The sequence below is a fragment of the Gymnodraco acuticeps genome, unplaced genomic scaffold (assembly GCF_902827175.1).
Source record: "Gymnodraco acuticeps unplaced genomic scaffold, fGymAcu1.1, whole genome shotgun sequence".
Classification (NCBI taxonomy): domain Eukaryota; kingdom Metazoa; phylum Chordata; class Actinopteri; order Perciformes; family Bathydraconidae; genus Gymnodraco; species Gymnodraco acuticeps.
Genome location: NW_022992205.1, coordinates 297,773 through 317,885, shown reverse-complemented (window position 1 = coordinate 317,885; position 20,113 = coordinate 297,773). Strand labels below are relative to the sequence as shown.

Below are 20,113 nucleotides of genomic sequence, written 5' to 3'. Positions count from 1 at the left end.
GCCCCTTTGAGGTGTGTTTGATTTACAGAGACAGAGCAGAGAAGACAGAAATCAAACACCCCCCTGTGTTTATTTAAGGTGCAGTTTCCTCTCTGTCGGTCTCCGGTTCAGTGTAAAACCCACTGTCTGTGACTCTGACTCTTTTTCATGCACTTACACACTCTGACGCTGCCAAAAGAGCAGGAATGTAAACTGAGGACTTTCTGCCAAATGTGTGTGTGTGTGTGTGTGTGTGTGTGTGTGTGTGTGTGTGTGTGTGTGTGTGTGTGTGTGTGTGTGTGTGTGTGTGTGTGTGTGTGTGTGTGTGTGTGTGTGTGTGTGTGTGTGTGTGTGTGTGTGTGTGTGTGTGTGTGTGTGGCTCTGGCTCCCCCTGCTGGATGGATGGATTTCAAAAAGAATAACAGTTAAGACAATTTCTTGTTTGAACTTCTTTATTGACATAGCATTGTATTGTTACAGTAGCAGCAGGTCAGCAAGTTGCACATGAGTTTCAAATAAGAAAATTAATAATAATAACGACTTTATCGATGGAATGTAGAATACACCATAGAAATACATAAGCAATAATACACTGTAATATATTACTACAACTAAAGTATATACATAGGATACTGGAAGTGTGCAAAACAGTTGCAGTATTTTATTAATTCAAATGAAAAAGAAATAAGGTAGAGTGTGAGTATTTCAATTGAAATAAAGCAAATTCTCCAGGTCTTTCATGCAAAACAGAGTTTAGGTATTTAAAAAGAAAATAAAGAAACTATGGAGCTGGACCTTCGCTGCTAGACACATTTCAATACTTTCAACCTTCAAACACTGCATGCTGGGAAGTCCGATTACACTCTTACTGTGTCACCGTTTCTTCAGAAACCTTTTGTTTGCCGATTGTTTGGGAACTGTAACCGCAAGAGGCGAAGCTCAGGTGTGGGCCCTGGAGGAGAAGCTGACACCTCAGGCTGCACACACAACATCTCCTTTTCAACCCTTCATTATGCTGCATTTGGTCAAATCAATGTTATATATCATGTTACCAAAGTATATAAGGAACTAGATATCTAGGTGGAGAGCAGAGGAACAAAAGCATTTAGAAAGACTCACAGTTTGTTTATTTTTGCGCTCAGCAAATGGACATAGACAGGAGTTAGGACACTTTCAACCCTAAACACAAACAATGCCAAGTAGGTCACACATACTGTACAGTACAAGGAATTTGCATTGGTGTTTTGTTGCGCAATATAAACATTTAGCAGTACATTCATTCAATCTGCCCTTTACAAGTCAAAAGACTAATACATTCTGAAGCAGGTCTGAAAATAAGATAACATGACGATTAAACTCACTGATGTTTGACAGTGTGTGTCATAGTGTACACAGTATTACACATTTTAAATATACTTAATATTTTATCTTAAAATAAGTAATTTGCCACTCAAAGCAGTATACCTTATACTGTATGATCAAATGTGACACATTGATTGATTCAGTCTTTCTTTAAATCATTGATTGATTGTTAAGTTTGCTATCATGTACTGGGCTATAACAAAACCAATATGGTACACTATAATTACTTAAAATGCAAATACATAAAAAATGTAATATTACTGGTCCTCTAATACAGGCGGAAGTGATGATGCCCCCCAAGTATCAGTTGTATCTCCGATTTCTAAATAGAGTCCACGCCTCTTTTTACAGTGCTGTTCTGCTGAATTGAGAGTGGAGGGGGCGTTAAATACAATTTAAGCAGAAACACATTTTGCATAGGCTACTACTTGTGTGGGAAATGCCTCAGCAAGAATGTGCTGCAGGGAGGCAGTGCCCTCTGGGGCCCGGTGGAGAATCTCATGCCGGGACCTGACACCACATGTCTGTCTCTGCACGACAGCTAGCCCAGAGCATCAGAGTGTGTCCTGCTTTACATGCTGCCTACTGTACAGTATATAAAGTCATAAATCACATCATCACATACATTACCAAGGGAAATATTAGACTACATATCTTGGTGGAAGGCACAAGGAACAAGAGTTTACATATTCTTGAGCTCTGTTTGATTTGTCCGCAGGTCTTTTTTAACTGGTTAATCCAGTTGTGTTTAAATGCTGTTCTAGAGTGAGGCAATTTTCCAGTGAATTGCCAAGTAGCTCACAGGGAATTTGCGTAGGCGTACGAGTTCCTACCATAAACACAAAAAGAGGAAATAAAAACGTTTTTAAACTTTCTATAAACTATATAAAAGGTTTCTTTCAAGCGTCAAACAATGCATTCTGGGAAGTCTGCATATAATCTGTATCTGTGTCTTTGGCATTTGAATTTGTAAGGTAGATAAACACTGAGCAGTTCAGTCATGCAATGCACATTTTCAATTCAAAAGAGGGAGGATCTTGAATTAATTTCCCTAACTTGCTGTTTGTTGTTTTACAGCGAAGTAAAGCATTTCCAACCCTGCATCCGAATCTGGTTTATTGCAATACATGGAATGTGCGTTTGTGTATCGGTGCATTAAAAAAACACACAAATAAAAGCAGGTACAAAAAGCAAGAAACAAATATGAATAAATACTATAAATGTATTAAAATGTGTTTTAGATCAATTGGAATTGCAGAGAAGTTTTAAACACAGATCAGATTCAACCAGATCAACCAGAAAGGGGTCTGATTACAGGACTTTAGCTGTCAGGATCCTAAAAGCATCCGCCTCCTGTTGACCTGAGAAATATTGACCTCCAAGACACTCGTGCTGCCTCGACATGTCTGTCAAATCTGGGCCTGTGGTACTGTGGTGAAGGAACAGTCTGACATTTGATTAAACACTCATTATTCACTGTCAGTCAGATCGGTTTCCAGACCTGGCAACCCCATCGTCAGGACAATAATTCAGACATGGTGCTGATAAAAATCACAACACATCCACTGTTTTTTACATTTCTTGCTGTTAAATAAATTCAGTACATGTTCTAATGTTAGGTTTTTATTAGGGCCGGGACTCGATTAAAAAAATTAATCTAATTAATTAGAGGCTTTGTAATTAATTAATCGAAATTAATCGCATTTTTAATCGCATATACATATTTGACCTAAGAACAGTGAGAAGCAATTTTTTTTCACATGGATTTTAGTATACCATTAGGCGCATTCACACCGCAGTACTTTTCCCACAAAGGTTCATGAGAATTTAGTTCATGAGAACTCTTTGAACCTGGGGGAGGATTAGGCAAATGAAGCCGCTGACGTCACTTCTTCTTCTTCTGCTTTGGGTTTACTGGCAGGCCGCAAACCACTTCACGCCGTATACTGCCGCCCAAAGTCCCCGGCCGGAAGTCCCCGGAGTTGGGGACTGGCTTCAGTAGAAGCTGCTGGGAGTCCCAGCAGCTTCTACTGAAGCCTTCCGAGTAAATCGCCAGAACGCCGACACCTCCTCATCTCCACCGCTCCCATGTTTTATTTTGTGTTGCCATAAGTTAGTCTCTCTGCGTTTCTGCGCTGGGCTAATGCTAATAATGCTAATGCGAGGATAATAAAATGGCGGCTTCACAAAACTTTTTGCGAGTTTTACGGGGCGTGGTTTGCAATCCGCCCAGCCAATCAGACATATAGCTCTTTTCTCACAAGAGAGCCGTACGAAAGTCCCTGCTCTCTAGCAGCTCTCTGCTCTCTAGCAGGGACTTTCGTGGGGGTTAAAAAGGTTCTCATGAACTAATTTTAGTACCGGCTCTTTTTGGTGTGAACGCGATAATAAAGAGGCTAACGTCCACGCTAGCTTCCACGCTAGCTGCTATATGTTTTGCATTGAGGTGATACTTGAGGCTTGATGTGCTGCGGTGATATGCAAATTCCTTTTTGCATAATTTGCACACAACCGTGCTCTTATCGACGCTTCCATCCGTCCGTTTTTTAAAACAACATTTCCCACTGTTGTTCACTGTGGTTTGTTGTTGTCTGAAGTCATGAACGTTAGTTGGTGCTCCAGTATAATCGGTACGCCTGAAACTCATCCAGTGAGAAACGTTCCGCGGTGCAAAAATAAGTGCGATTAAAATGCGTTAATTTTTTTAACGCGTTAATTTTTGTGTAATTAATTAATCTTAATTAACGCGTTAAAGTCCCGGCCCTAGTTTTTATGTGTTCATGTTTTTTTTATCTACTACAATCGATGGTCCAGCCCATGTGCACTCCCCTCAGTTTTGTAATCCATTCAAGGTGGGAGTGGTCGACTCGACATTCCTGCGGATCAGCGCCCTGCGGATCAGTTGCAACCGTTGCAACAAATTCTCATTAAAACCGGAAATCCTTCAAATTAAGAGCCTGTAGTAATTTCAATTTTGTTCCATTATTCAACCATTATTTAAATCTGCTGGAGATTTTGAGGGCTTTTCTTTCCAATGAATTATAAACAATACAATACAATGTCCCCTGTGTAATTTCATAATTTTATACTTTCGTATTTGTAGTTAATAATAGTTTTCTATTTTATATTAAAGTACTTTTTTTGTAATGCACATAACACCAAGGCATATTCAATGCAAGTAATGAACTCACTTGGAATACATTTTTTTGTGATTTTCATCTGTATTATTGTGATTGTCATCTGTATTGTTGTATACAACACAACCCTACTCACCTGTATACAACAATACAGGTGAGTAGGGTTAGGTCCATATTCTACCATGTATACATGGAAGAATATGGATAGATAGATAGAAATATATATACTTTATTTATCCCAAATTGGGAAAAAAAATTGTTCCAGTAGCAGTGTCAACTATTACACGAGTTAAACATGTTTAAAAGATACAATACACATATAATAAAAAATAAATTAACATTGGCAGTAAGTAGATAATAAGAATACAAATGTAATTCAAATTGACACTAGCAGCAAGTTTATACAAATTCACAATAGAAAATACCTATATCCCCAGAGTATCTAAATAATACACAATATAACGAAATATTAAATAAATTGAGTAGGCTACTATACAGTATAGTATACAGTCTAGGCTAGAGGAATATATAGAAATAAACTATTGACACAAATATCATATCTGTAGTTGTTTCAAAAATATATATCAGGCTAAATACAATAGGTAATTGTGAATAGTTAAACATATTTGTAATTTAGTAAATGGAAATGTAAAAAAAAGAGGAAGAATCTAAGTCAATTATGTGTGACTTTTATTTTCAAAGGGTGATACCGGAAGTTGTGTTGCGGTTTGGTCATTTTATGTGAGCAGCATCTTGAAGCAGGGGAGAGAAGAAACAGCGGAGAGTGTCTGCAGTTATTGACACAGTATAATAATAATAATACTGGTTAACAGCGGCAGCAGCAGCATGAGCAGCGCAGGTAAGAACAGACACAGGCACCACATTACCCGGGTCTCCAAACTGAGCATTATACCTCTGACCAGCTGCTGCAGGCAGGCTTTCCATTGTCCTGCAAACATTTTTAGAAACACACACCTTTTTACCGCAACTTCTACTGTGTTTTATCGATTTTAAATGTATATGGTGGATTTAAACCCGGTGTCTTGACTGTAGAGTTTTCTATAGCTTCTGTGATGTGTCTGCACTTGGAAAAATGTCGATATGCCGTTACATTTCTATTAATAAAGTTTTTGTAGAATCTAACCAGCCTTTAAGACTTGTTTCCAATAACATATGGAATTATTATTTTCTAAAAGGGATTTATTTTAAAAAAAAGACAGGTTTCCACGATGGGTGTGGAGTTGCATTTATCAGAGTCCATTTGGTGGCTCCAGATTGACGAGAGCCTATCCTCCTCTGGATGATGACTGTGCACTATATCTACTTACAACTGTATTCAGATAAAAACACTATATTATGGACACATAGGCATAGCACATTCATTGAAGTTAGATTGCGTGCCATTATTTATAAAACAATGTAGACAGATATGCAGCAAAGTGGATGTAAATGTGAATATGGACACCAATTAACATGAATACAGTAATCTTCTTTCCCTCCTCTACTTCCTCCTTTTCCTGAACTCGTTTCCCATCCCTTCCTCACTTTCACCATATCTTTCTTCTCTTTTTCTTTATGTCCTCCATTCGTGCCCTACCTCTCCCACATACCTTATCCCCTTACTATACCTCCTCTTTCCCTGCCCACTTACCTGTCCTCCCCCTCCTTCCCTTCTCTACCTGCTACACCACACCTTCAAAATCTCCTCCTTCCATTTTTTACTTCCTCCTCAGCTTCTCTCCCCCACCCTTTGTTATTTGTTACTTCCTCTTCTAGCTAGTTTCTGACTTCCTCATCTCATTGTCTACCTTTACCTCATCCTTTTTCTTAACTGGTTCTTTACTTCCTCTTTTTAAAGTCTTCCTCTCATTCTCTGCCTCCTCCTCCTCCCTTATCTAATTTCCACCTTCTGACTTCACTCCTTCTACAACAAGCCTAACATATTTCCTTCTCTACTTCTTCCTCATGCCACCTATAGCTTGTCCCTATTCTCCCATTCTCTCCTTCCTCCTCATAATTGATCCTTCCTCTTTTCCTTTTCAAACACCTGTCCTTATCTAACACTTCCTCTCCTACCTCTTCACTTGATTCTCTACTCTTTAACATCTCTTTATTTCCCTTCTGAGCCTGTCCTATACCTCCCCTTTTCCTTACGGCTGTTTCCTAACCCCTTGTTTCCTTCTATATGACCTCCTTTCATACTTTTTTAATCTACTTCTCTACCCCCTCTTTCCCCCCAACTTTTTTTTACAAGCATAAGTTTCATTTCACTTTTTTATTTCAATTCCAACCTTGGTAATGAATAATATATATGTTTCACTGTTCTCCACGTTCATAAAGCCCACATAAAAAAACACCATCACACACATGCATTTCCAAACATTTGAACTACCTATGTTGCAAATGTATTATCTCTTCGATTTACACACGGCATATATTGCACGTCTGTCCGTCCTGGGAGAGGGATCCCTCCTCTGTTGCTCTCCCTGAGGTTTCTCCCATTTTTCCCTTTAAACTGTGGGTTTTCTCTGGAAGTGTTTCCTTGTACGATGTGAGGGTCTAAGGACAGAGGGTGTCGTATTGTCATACTGAAATTTTTGTACAAATTGCGAAGTCCACTGAGACAAATGTAACATTTGTGATATTGGGCTATATAAATAAACATTGATTGCTTGATTGACCATCAGAGCACTATGCAAAGTGCTCTTACAGTACTCTGCTGTACAGTAAACGGTAGTTTCCCCACAGCAGACACACATTAATAACAGCTGCTGGCGCATCATTAATGAATATTGTTTTTAACATTTATATTTGATTAGACATTTTCCAAAAGTCAAAATCATACGATCAAGGACATGGCTCACACACACATCACAAATAGGACAGGACAATAACATTAAGGGTGGGGGGTAGGGGGATTACAGTGTCAGTTACATTTTATGATGCATATGGAATTGTATTTATACATGATTTGCTTCATAATATAGATACACTTCATTGTTTCCTCATTATTATTATTATTATAAAACAATTTTTTTTATAGTAGATAAATAAATATATATATATATTTATATATATGCACACACATCTCTTCCTTTTCTGATTAATTGACCTATTCATCCATTCAGTTTATTTCTCTTTATTTATTAATATATTATTATAATTATTATATTTGTTATTGGCAGCCGAGATGGTTTGAGTCCAGGAAAGCGCTTATCTTATCCCAAAGCCTGTTTTGGCTTAACCAAATATAACCGGGAGAAAGCAGCTTCTTCCATACTTAAGATGTTTAGGAAGTCCTCCAGCCATCTCTTTAATGAATTAATGGATATTGTAATTGCAGTCGCATTCTCAAAGCACTGCAGTCTCTTTTCCTAAGTCCTTTTGAATTCTCCTATCCACTATTCCTTAACCCTGTGACGTTTCACACAGAGGTCAAGGAATAGTGGATAGGAAAAGACGCTAGGAGCTGATTTTTGGACAATTCGACTACAACCATAGTCTTGTCACACCTCTTTCTTTCCTTCTTTCACCTTCATTACCATCTCCTTACCTCCTCATCTCCTTTCCTTCTCTATGTCGTTCTTTCCTTTCATACCTCTTTCTCTCCTTCATTTCAACCTCCTTTTCTTTCCCACACCCTTTTCTCCCTTTCTGGCCAGGCTAGTTGTCTCCCCCTGTCTGTATACTGTTATACAGACACAAAAGAGAGCAATCTTCTCATCTAACTCGTGCAGAAACAAATGTGTAATTTTCCAAACTGTCCAAAACTATTCCTTCCCCTGCTCACTCATGCTGCATCCAGTCAGGTGTTTCCACTTTCTGATTTCCTGTTGTTTATTCCAGCGTATCCCCCCCCCTCTGCACCCCCGGCCAACATGTTTGGCACCGTGCCCGGCTATGAAGGCATGGCAGCAGCAGGAGGAGGTAAGAGGAGTCCAATCCACACCTTTTCTCATTAATTTCATTGTGTTGCAACTACTTACAGTGTGTCTTTGTTTGTGCAGGAGGTTACCTGCCCCCTCCTATGCCCCTGCAGCCTGTGGCCCCGCCCCAGCCCACCCCCGAGCCTGAGGACTGGAGGTAAGACCGACACCACCAGCCAATCATATAATGCTCGTATCACTGAGCATTTGGTAGATAAAATAGTTAAAACCATGATTTACAGAATTTACAGTGCTGCTTTGGACAATAAGCTTTTTTATTAATGGCCATCAATTGAAATGTCATCACTCTTTTTACCATGATGCAAACAAATGTATCTTGATTACTTAACCCGTAAAATGAAATTCCGGGCCAAAAGTTTTATTTACAAGTATTACAAGTCTAGGTACACCAAACCAACTGAGACCTGTCTGTCTGGCGCATCTACGCGCACACACACACACACACACTCACACACTCACTCACTCACACACTGAACCACACACACACCTACAGCTCCTAAAGCATATAATATATATCAGGCTACAGCCATTGTGTATTTTATTATGTGAAGCACTAAATGGTTTTAGAAAAATATCGACTCTTTGATTGTAGATATCTACTAAACTAAAGCAAATAAAGAGAGTAATGTAGGCCTGTTATACTGAGTGATATATATTTTACACACTGTTCTGCTTTCTGCATGGACCTCACAGCTGTTCTCACTGTAAACATTGCGTTGCGATGAAAGCAGTTAATAAAATAATATCCAGGGGATGCATGCAGAGCTGTCATTGGCTGAGATAAGTCTGGCCGTGCGTCACGACTCTTTTAAACATCACTGTTGCTGGAAATGCATCCACAGAGGAGCCATGGAGGACCCATCAGTGTATCCTCGGTTATAGCTCCTCCAGAGAGCCTCCTCGATGGCAATGCTCGATCCTCGGTCCTCGATGTGCATTTAGAGAAATGAGATGTCCTTCAACATGGCGCTCTGAAATCCATTTCCGGGTTCACTACTGGAGGACCGAGGAGGGGGAATTAGAGAAATGAGAAATCTTCTAATGCTGCACAATTGTTGTCAAATTGTTTCAATTGAAATGTGAGTAATGTAATATTCAAGTTGCAGGAAGCACAATATTTGTTGATGGATAAATATGTGGTAAAATAGATTATTTTGAATGATGTATTGTGGAGAAATATTCCGGCATATTAATCGTATTCTACAGATTTAACAAACCACATTAACTTACTTCCTAAAACTCACACAATGTTAATAGTAATATATTTTTCAATAAGAGATTAAATGAGAATAATAATGCAAAAATTATCAATCCAGCAAATTGAAACTAGCTACATCCTCCATAAATAATCTCTTCTCTTTTTGAGACTAATATATATTTGTATGCATGGTCCTTGTTTAATAAATGCACAATAATAATGATGTGATTCTGTGTGTGTGTGTGTGTGTGTGTGTGTGTGTGTAGCATCCCATCTCTGTCTGAGGATGATGCCCGTGATGCGTTCAAGGACTATGTGTCGTCTCACTGCTGCTACAATAAAGGTCCTGCCAGCGATGGAGTCATCACCAAAATGGAGCCGTACGACACGTACAGGGTGAAGTGATGTTCAAACTGTTTATGTTGCTGTTGACTGCTGCTATTGGTGGTGTGTTTGTTGCTTTAAGCTAAGGAAGGCAGGTTTTATTTGCAACATTGAGCAAACTCCTCGTAAAAATATTTCAGGAGTTTGACACCTCCTATGGTTGTCAAGCTTTAGAAATCTAGCCCATAGTTGCAGACTATTCCCAAACAGAGACCATTTCAAATACCAATTGTTATGTAATACAAATGCACATGCTTACTGTATAAGGAAAGCATATATGCCTGATTTGAGGGGGATTTAGGACCGAGAGGGTGAAGATGCAGGAGGATCTTCAAAAGCGGGAGTGTTCTTTTGTCAGGAGTCTGACATCACTTCACAGCAGTCTGTCAACAATTTAATGATGTCACTCTGGAGACTCACATGACTGTCATGTGACCTGAGGCACTCTCATGTGACACTTAAATGTAATAAATAATAATGGTGTAAATATTTTGTGATGATGAAGCCTCCTGATACCTTTTTAATTTGTTTTAGCGTCAGGTAGTGTGTTTTCCAAGCACTGCCAAAACACAGGTGGCGTACACTCGGTAGTGTGCCTGAATGGTAAATGGACTGTACATATGGCGCTTTATCCAGTCTTTAAGACCCCTCAAAGCGCTTTACATACTACATGTCGTTCACCCATTCACACCCATTCATACAGAGCAGTGTACCTTACTATAGGAACTAAGTAACATTCATACACATTCACACACCGTTAGCAATTGGGAGCAACTCAGGGTTAAGTATCTTGCCCAAGGATACATTGACATGTTGACTGCATGGGCTGGGATCGAACCCACAGTTGCCCACGATGAATGCCATCGTGTGTGTCAACCAAAGAGGATTAATATGCTGCTAATCTGCTTCTTTTACGAGGTAGACATTGTGTTCGACTAAAGGTTTAAAACGTCTCACAGTGGCCCCCACTATAATACCCCCACCCACCCCTCCTTATTCAACCTGCATTCGTTATTAGCAGTTCCCGGTTGGTATTAACCCTTGCATGGTTTGAAAAATATTGATTACTTTGATAATAAATAAAACTTAAAATGTAATAAATCTTATGCACGTTCAGAAGAGTGTTTTTTTTAAATTTGTTTTAATCAAATATATGGATGTTTATATGCAGATACTGTTATAAGTGTAAGTCACCCTGAATGGAAAAAAAGTAAGATCATAACCAAGTAATCTGTAATAAATTTCAGTTTTGTTAAATCGATTGATAACATTGAAACCATTGCTATGATTGTTAGTAATTTGATGAGTGGTACTTTTTTTTTTTTGTTGCAACAATAACATCTCTGCTAAGTAAAATTGTATTGAGGTTGCACATTCAGTGTTTGTTAAAGTGTGCTTTCTGCTCTGTAGTATCGACTGGAGACGTATACTGAGTCCAGGTCAACTGAGTGGGCCACCAAACCTCATGAAGGTAAACACACACACACACACACGTTTGTGCAACCTGAACATAACTCTTAGCACAAAAGGTCCACTAGTTGCTTTCCTATTTTGTTTAATTCATGTACGTTTCATTGTGTGTAAATCAGTGGGTTTCATCCGTTTTAAAGAGAAAGGCAGTTCGATTTTCTGGGATTTTCTTTCATCTTAGAAAGCAGGAAGAAAGGGTTTGGTTAATGGACAATTTGTGGTGACTTTATTGGTTGGTCACACACACTTCGTAGTGCATCATGAGGTCACCACTTAAGATGAGCAGTTGTTCAGGATGTTTAACCACCAATTGAATTGGGTTACTTATAAACCTTAAAACCAGGTCTGAACCTTCAAACAACTCTTTGAAGAAGTGAGTTAAAGTGGCAATAAGCTAACATTCCCATCCCCTCTATCGGTATTAATGTGGCTGCCTTTATCACAAAGACAAATGGATCACTTCCTGTTTTACCAATGGCGAAATATGTATTTAGACTCTTAGGGAAAAAGCAAGACATTTATTTTATGCTGCAAGTGCCAGCAAGTGTCGTTGGAAAATAATTGGCAACAATACACAGCGTGCCGTAAATCAGAATACTGATACTTTGTGCCGTAAATCAGAATACTGACCTGGTGACAGACAGAATTGACAGCTGAAGTCGAGGGTTATAGAAATCGAATCTCAATGTTAACTTTAAGTACCATCACTCTGCCATCAGCTGTTTTTTGATTGACAGGTTAGTATAACGTCTCTCTTGTGTGACCCACAGGTGAGCCGGCTGACTTCTACACTCAGACCGCCCCCCGACCCTGGGAGGTCCCGGCCACCGCCCCGAATCTCTTCACCAATCACACGGAGGAGATCCGCGTGCCCTACACCTCCTCCGTCAAGGTGATTGGTTAATACAAGCTGTCCTTCAAAGATAGCCATATTGCTAGTTTACCTACAAACAGCTGACCTGTGTAATACTTCATTGAGTACACACTGCCATGTCGGGTATTGTGAACATTTGTGTGTGAAAAATCCACCGTATATAGTTTTCTCAATTCCATGCGGCACCTGTGCCTTCTCAGGAAGTGACGATCAGCGCTGTTGGCTCGTTTTTTTCGCCTCAGAAAAAAAACCCTCATTAGGCGGGATTCTCAGCTGAGCACTGAAGGGATGTTGCTATAACTAATGTGACAACATGATGTCAAAATGCAAACCGCAGACGAAAAGGAGAACAGTGGAATCACAGACAGGCAGATGAAGCATAGAGAAGATCAAATAAAAAGCATGCAAAACCGAAAAATAAAATGAATCTAAAATGAATGACAGTGTAAAGTCAGTGTTTGCTATAGCAGCGGTCCTGGGCCCACCTGCGGCCCGTTGTCTATTTTAAATTGGCCCTCAGCAAATTCAAAAAGAATGCTTTTCTTATATTGTACTTCTCAAATATATATCCAAACATATATTACACATTAGTATTCACTTGTTAATAATCCCAGTTAATACATTCAGTCAAAGTTGAAATGTGTTACTAGCAAATCTTAGTTGATACCAAAAGCCCAATAACTTATTTGCATAACAAGCTTGAAATATACTCTTCCTATTTCCCCTTATTGTAATCAATTTGACGTTCCTGTTTTAAGGAATGAGCGGCCAACACTTTTTGTAACAAAATAAATGAAACCCTATGGAGAGCTGTGATGTAGGCTGTTGGTTTTTTCAAAGCATATTCAAGTATCAAGCATAATGTACCTACATTTTATTGATTTTGCTAACTTATAACTTATGAGGCAATCAGCTCTAGCTAGCTAGTGGCCCAGCCCTTTGCATGTTTTTCTGTCTGTGGCCCTCAGTGGAAAAACGTTGGACACCCCTGGCCTATAGTAGGCCTATATATCAGCAGTACATAGTACGCAATGGACATACTATTGGTTTTGAGTACTTAAAATATTCTTAAGCGTACTAACTAGCATGTTGGTATGGAATTTGGTTTACAGGCCAACTGTTGACCTCAACTTCGTTTTTATGTATTTTAGCTGATACCTGACAGCCAATCAGAGAGCTGGATTCTGATGTGGAATATTTTGCAGCTTCTCTGTGTCAGTGGGACTCCAACAGTAAAGTTATTTTTAACTGTGTGTGTGTATATGTTTGCGTGTGTGTTTTTTTTTTTTTAGGACTGCAACAGCTGCCATTCCACAGGGACGATGCCGTGTGATGAGTGTCATGGAGATGGATCTGTAAGAAGCCTTCCAACCAGGCAATCATTATCCCATCAGCTACAATAAGCTACAAAGTGATTGAACTGACCTAATGTGGATTAACTGTTAATGTTAATATTTCTGTGTGTGTGCAGAAAGTCTGCTGGGTGTGTAACGGCTCTGGGAAGAGAGGCGAGGAGAGCTGCACTCAATGTGACGCTTCAGGCAAAGAAAGGTCCTGAGGGGGGGTTGGGAAGTCCAGCTGCTTGTGACACTTAAACAAAATAGAAAATAGGTAAAACTATCCAGGGTTTTCAAAATGACAGACACAAATAAACAGCTACCTTATAAATAATACAACAGCAGCCAGCTGGAGAATCTGTTGACCCTGCAGACAAATCGTGTTTTAGTCCGTTAAACCCCCGAGTCAAATGTTTAATTTGTGATATTGGCCGATATAAATACAATTTTAATCAATGTTTTAAAGACAATTGCAACCATAATAATGATCTCTTCTGATACCTGGAAGAGGCAAATCTCAAACACACAGTGTGAAGACAGAAAATCGCCATTTCACTATAACTTTATTTGGACAGAAATGTAAAGCTCCTTCAATTGTAATTTGTTATCCAATAAACAAAAGTGAAATCAATGACTTGAAGATAATCAATCGAAAAGCGAATTTTATTTGAAAAATCTTCGGAAAGTTAGTGAACTAGGACACGAAACACAGCGGTATGGCCCCTTTAAATGACAGAGTCAGTACACTTTGATAAGATTGAAAAGAAGATTGTGAAACTTGTCTCATATCTGACTGTTTGTTTATGTTCGTGTGTAGGTGTGATAAGTGTGATTCTAGAGGAACGAAGGAGTGTGAAACCTGTAAAGGAAAACGACAACTGCTGACCTACATCCAGCTCAAAGTGGAGTGGTGAGTACTGATACAACTTTGATATGGGTCCTTGAACAGATTCCTGGACTCTTGGAAGAACAGTCCTTAAAGAGCTTTGCAGCTGCCTTAAAGAGTTTCCAGGGGTCCTTGATGATGTTTCTAGGAGTGACGGTGAAAGTTCAAATGGTCATTGAGGAAGATGTGAAGGGTTTTGACGGTCCTTGAGGAGGTTCCCTGAGATTGAAGATGTTCTGGTGGTCTTTGATGTAGTTCTGTGGGGTCTTATAAAGATCCAGAGGGTTGTTGTTGGTTCCAGAGGTCCTTCATGATGTTTCATAGTCCTTTAGGATGTATTTGATAGTTTTAAAGAGTGTTTAGCAGTTCTTTAGGAGATTGTCTAAAGTGTTGATGTTTTATCGGGTATAGTAGTTAGGGTTAGTTAGTGGTTGGATGTTCAAGTCTTTGAGGAAGGAGGAGGTTAAGAAGACAAACTATTTAGCGTCAATAAACTGCCTTTTTAGATACTGTCTGAGCTAAATCTTTTATTTAACTTCTGTCATGATATAATAAGGAGGATGCATTGATTTTCATAGTTTGGGATATGTTAGCAATTAGCAAAACAATTTGAAATCATCAGTTTAAAACGAGTACAGGAGCATGTATTTGCCCTATTAGGTAAACATGAGAAAATGCCTCACGATGATGGAACATATTTAAATGTACTTTTTGGAGCCATGGCTCAAGTTTAAACCCTGATTTTAAAGAATGCGTGATTTTTGCCGTTTCAGACACATTGTCAAGAGTCGGAGTGTCTGAGATTTGGCTTAACAGTCTATTATAAACATATTACAGCAGCCGAGATTAAACTTCTAAATGTATGCCATATGGATGAACACAGATTAAAAAGCCACACTTTTTACTAGTAAGACACGTGGGTTAAGAGGGTCTAATTGGTCCTGATGAGGTTCCCTGTTTGAAAGGCAGCACAGACAGATTGTTTAATGCCATACATTCTGACCCAAGGTAGCTTCACTGTAGTTTGAAATTCAAATAATTTGTAGGCAGTTGTGTGCGGCTCTTTAGTGACCTCTGGCTGCGTAAAGACAAACCTACACCATGTGAATTCAAATTAATACATACTGTACTCTGTATCCGATTCAAATAACTGATAACATTGTGTACAAAGCATATAGCTCCCTGCGTGCGTGTGTGTGCGACATGTTTGTGTGTGGAAACATGTTTGTTTATATATGTGTATCTGTGTTCAGGACTAACAATGTGGAGGACCACGTGGTGCGGCAGGACTCTGGTCTGGAGGCCGATGATCTTCGTTCAGTGACCGGGAAGGAGCTGTTTAAGAACAACCAGTATCTGGTACGCAGCACACACTCACACACATTTACACACATTACAGCATATTTCATAATATCCTGAAGGAAACTCTGACTCCATATCTGACTTCCTTCTTTATGGTGTTCAGTATATAAGTATAAATACATGGTACAGTGTTTTTTTCCTCTGTAAGTTTACCGTGTTTTTGCACAATACATCTTATACTACATTATGCTCACACATTAACATCTACATTTCTGATGTTACTGACGTATGCACTATATATTCGTTGTTATTTCTTTACTTTATTACAATAAATACTTTAATTTACCAGCATCTTTGTTGTCGTTTCCCTAGGAGCAGCGTTATGAAACATGTACATCATAAACAAAAGTGCAGTTATCTCTTCAGACAGGTGTAGCAGAGCTAAAAGGAAATGTTTCCTTTAGATTGTGCTACAAGAATGTTCATGTGTTAATTAAAGAATGTTGCTATTGTTAGCTGTGTGTTTTATTGTCAGTGTGTAAACCTCTCTCTGGCTCCTCTCAGCTCTACCCGCTGCTCGGCTTCCCCAACCCGGCCATCTCTGAGGCCTCTGAGAAAATGGTCCGAGAACACCAAAGCAAGTACGCTCAGAACGCCAGGATCCTGCAGCAGGTAAGTCATCAGACTGCGAGAAAAAATATAATCTCTCTTCTTTAGAGTCAGGTGAAAATATGGATATCCGTGTCATCATGTGTGTCCAGAGCAGAGATGGGCATTGCCATTTAAATCATAGATTGTCATTATTTTCTACTGTCATCTTTTAACCAACATCATTACCAGATCATAACTACTAAATGTTCATTCTTTTTTTAAGGTTTTAACCTTTTTAAAATGTCCATTTGTTTAAATAATGTCACTCTTTGACTAAAAGGAAACGCAACAATTTATTAAAGCTATAGTTACCTGCTAGTGTATGCATTGTCATTGGTGTATTACATATATACTTTTTTAAATATATATTCATATCTGTAAGGTCGATGCAAGTTTATTTATACAAGGCAATTCAAAGTGCTTTAGAAAAATAATGTACAAGCGTGAAAACATATTGTAAAAGGAACAAATTATAAAATTACAATTTAAATGCATTTTAAAACTTTCATTTAGAACCCAAAACAAGATACAATAGAATAAGAAAGATATATAAGTTAGAGTGTAATTAGAGATATGAAACACTTTTTGTTCATCTATTATGCAAAATCTACTTTTTCATTTATTGTATACATCAACATGTGTCCCCCTCTGTGTTAAGAGATTCAGGAAAAAAATTGTTCTCTTTTTGTCTTGATCCATTTATATAAAAACCTGTCTGAAAATGAGCTGGTCAGGTTTTGGCCACTTTATGATGTCATCTCGCAGAGGGGCGTGGCCTGCAGCATCATTAGCATTTAAAGCTACAGACACTGAATCAGCACTTTTGAAACAGAGGGGTTTATGGCATGCTACAATTATCTGTTTGGTATTTCAGCCAAACACTTCAGTGATATCTTGTTTATATATCTGAGACCTGTAATATATTGTTGAAAAAGAGTATAATATGGTACCTTTTTAATAAATATGAATGAATGCAGATTCCTTGTATGTGTACACAAACATTCGGAAGTTCAACATTTTAATTCTCAGTTTAGAGAATTCTCAGTTTACCATATTCAGACTTTTGCTTTAACGTCTCTGCCTGTCTCTCTCCGTCTCAGAGGCAGACAGTGGAGCTGATCCCCATCACTAAGGTGAAGTACAAGTGGAAAAGTGACTCTCACAAGTACTACGTCTACGGCAACGAGCGTATGGTGGACTGCGACAAATACCCTGCAACCTGCTGCTGTGTCATCCAGTAGACACACACACACTGTAACAAACTGTTATTCTGTTTCTTTTTAAACCTTTAACAAATCTCTACTCAAACGTTCAACATTTTTCTGGTGGTTCCCACATGTGGCCGGGTCCCACTTTTGCATATAAACCTGTATTTTGTGTATGCTTAAACACGCACAAATGTTTTCCTGTAATAAAGAATGAATTTTTTTAATATTATCTCAAATTAATTCAATAGTTAAACTTCAGTATGTAACGTTTTACACAAAAAGGAAGGGATAATTAACCTTATCGATATGGCATTGAGTATTTACATTTGTGTTCTAGTTAATATTAAAAAGTACTCAACACTAACTTAATACTCCTGTAGGGACTCCGTTTCTAAGTTTTTTTTTTGTGTTTCCATAACTATTCTGACTCTACCTCCTGCTCAGAGTTAGTGATGCTCCACCAGGTGTTCTAATAAGAAAACAAACATAATTTAATCATTTATATTGAGATTTTATTTATAGAGATTTTAAAACGATAACTAAATTGTCGATAACAAATAAAATAATTGTTCTACATTCAAACCACACTTTGGTATCCCTTTTTTGTCCCTGTATGGATACCTGTGTGGACCAACACGACCACCAACCAAAGACATGCCAGTATGTACCATGTAGTGTCCTCAGTATTGTATTGAAAGCGCATATGTCCAAATCATTGCTGTTTCAAGAACAATCAACAGTTTTGACCAAAAAAAGACTGCATCATGTGTGTGGGATCTGTGTATTTTAACAACAGAAACCGGCTCACCTGGTCTCTACTTCTCTTTTTCTACCTGTGGGTTAATGTTTCATGAAAGTAAAAAGGTGTTAATGGCCAAATGTATCTGCATGTGCTCATGAATATTTGATGCTTTGTGATATACTTGTAGCTTATTTTGAGAGCAAGCATGGTGTTATGTTTACAGCTGACTGTCTGTCTTGTCTTCAGCTGACATTCACTACAGGATGAAATGTACAAGTTGTCCCTTTTTAAACTGCCTTCCTGTTTCACACCAGAGCTCTTGCAGAGGGTGCTTTGATGATGTATCTGTGACAAATAGGACAATGCCACTTCATGTTTACAGCTGCAACCAGGCTTATGCAAAAAACTGCAATTCTTTACATGACCCCCATGCTAAGATGCTTACCTTTACAGCAGTAGTAAAAAATGTAACAGCCTGGAACAAAAATTGTGTTGGTCTCTATAGCTAATTTCCCCCTTCATGATAACTGTTCTTGGGGTATCTTTTTATATCATCTATTTAAATTATATTAAGGCTTAAAATGACAAATCATGTCAAACCACAGACTTTATTTCAGGCATCTAACCAAAAACACATTAACAACCAGAAGCTGTAGAATGCTAACTTGTTTCCAGCTTTTAGGACTCCTAGATACATGCACCTCTCTATTAGGGGTGTGGATGTTTTGAGTGACAGGTGCTATCTCAGGTCGCTAACCGCTAGCTGTCCACTGTGCTGTGTGACCCGGGCTGCCTTTATAGACCAACAATGCCTGGCTTTAGATTAGCCTGGCAGTTAGAGGTGGTGGCACTGCCAAGATGGCTACCTCAGAAACCAATTGGTGACGTTGCAGGGACTACGTCCATTTTTATGCAGTCTATGGTTTTAATCTTAATCTATCGTTGAAATATATGTTAATTTACTAAATATAATCAATTCCTTCCATCTTGCATTTTATAATATCAATGTTGTTTATCGTTAAGGGTTTAAGTTATACTCCTTCTTTTCAATAGAAAACACTTCAGCAGTCGACTGTTTATTTCATGAAGACAACCTTAATGTGACTTTGTCTAAACTCAAATGCTAGTGTGATGTGACAAACTTTGTATTGTGTGTAATGTTAATGCCTTAAACATTACTGTGACTAACACACAGCTCTGCTTCTAACCTGATGGACCTGATATAGCTAACTCTTGTTAGTACTGAATAATACTCTGGAAACAGCATGGAGCCCCAAAACTTGTTCAAGTAAAAGTACTTATCTGAGAAATAAAAATTATAACAAATAAATCTCGATATTAGAATAGTAATTTTTTACATACAAGAAATTTGCATCGGCAAATTACAATAACATTTTGAAACAATACTAGTATATAACATATGTACAGTATATCTGAATTCAAATGAAAGTGCTCTGCAGTGTTATTACTGTAAGTTGTCATGTGCAGAAATGTTTAACATTGATCGAAGAATGTGGAAAGGTTCACAGTACGAAGTATGAAAATAATATAGAACTCACCTCACTGATATAGTGTAAAATATGTTCATTAATATATTGCATAAAGACAAATGGGAATGCATTACAACAATGTGTAC

At 38.4% G+C, this 20,113-nt stretch overlaps 1 protein-coding gene across 1 annotated transcript; it reads left to right on the top strand.

The window, feature by feature from the left end:
• The first annotated feature begins 5,194 nt into the window (after window positions 1-5,194).
• On the top strand, window positions 5,195-19,811 carry LOC117539439 (protein SSUH2 homolog). The gene is made up of 12 exons (XM_034205631.1): window positions 5,195-5,337; window positions 8,325-8,405; window positions 8,486-8,561; window positions 9,890-10,019; window positions 11,418-11,478; window positions 12,248-12,369; window positions 13,644-13,706; window positions 13,823-13,902; window positions 14,506-14,598; window positions 15,828-15,933; window positions 16,441-16,548; window positions 17,628-19,811. The coding sequence occupies exons 1-12, from the start codon at window positions 5,325-5,327 to the stop codon at window positions 17,766-17,768; spliced, it is 1,074 nt and encodes a 357-aa protein (XP_034061522.1). The 5' UTR covers window positions 5,195-5,324; the 3' UTR covers window positions 17,769-19,811.
• Window positions 19,812-20,113: the final 302 nt, after the last annotated feature.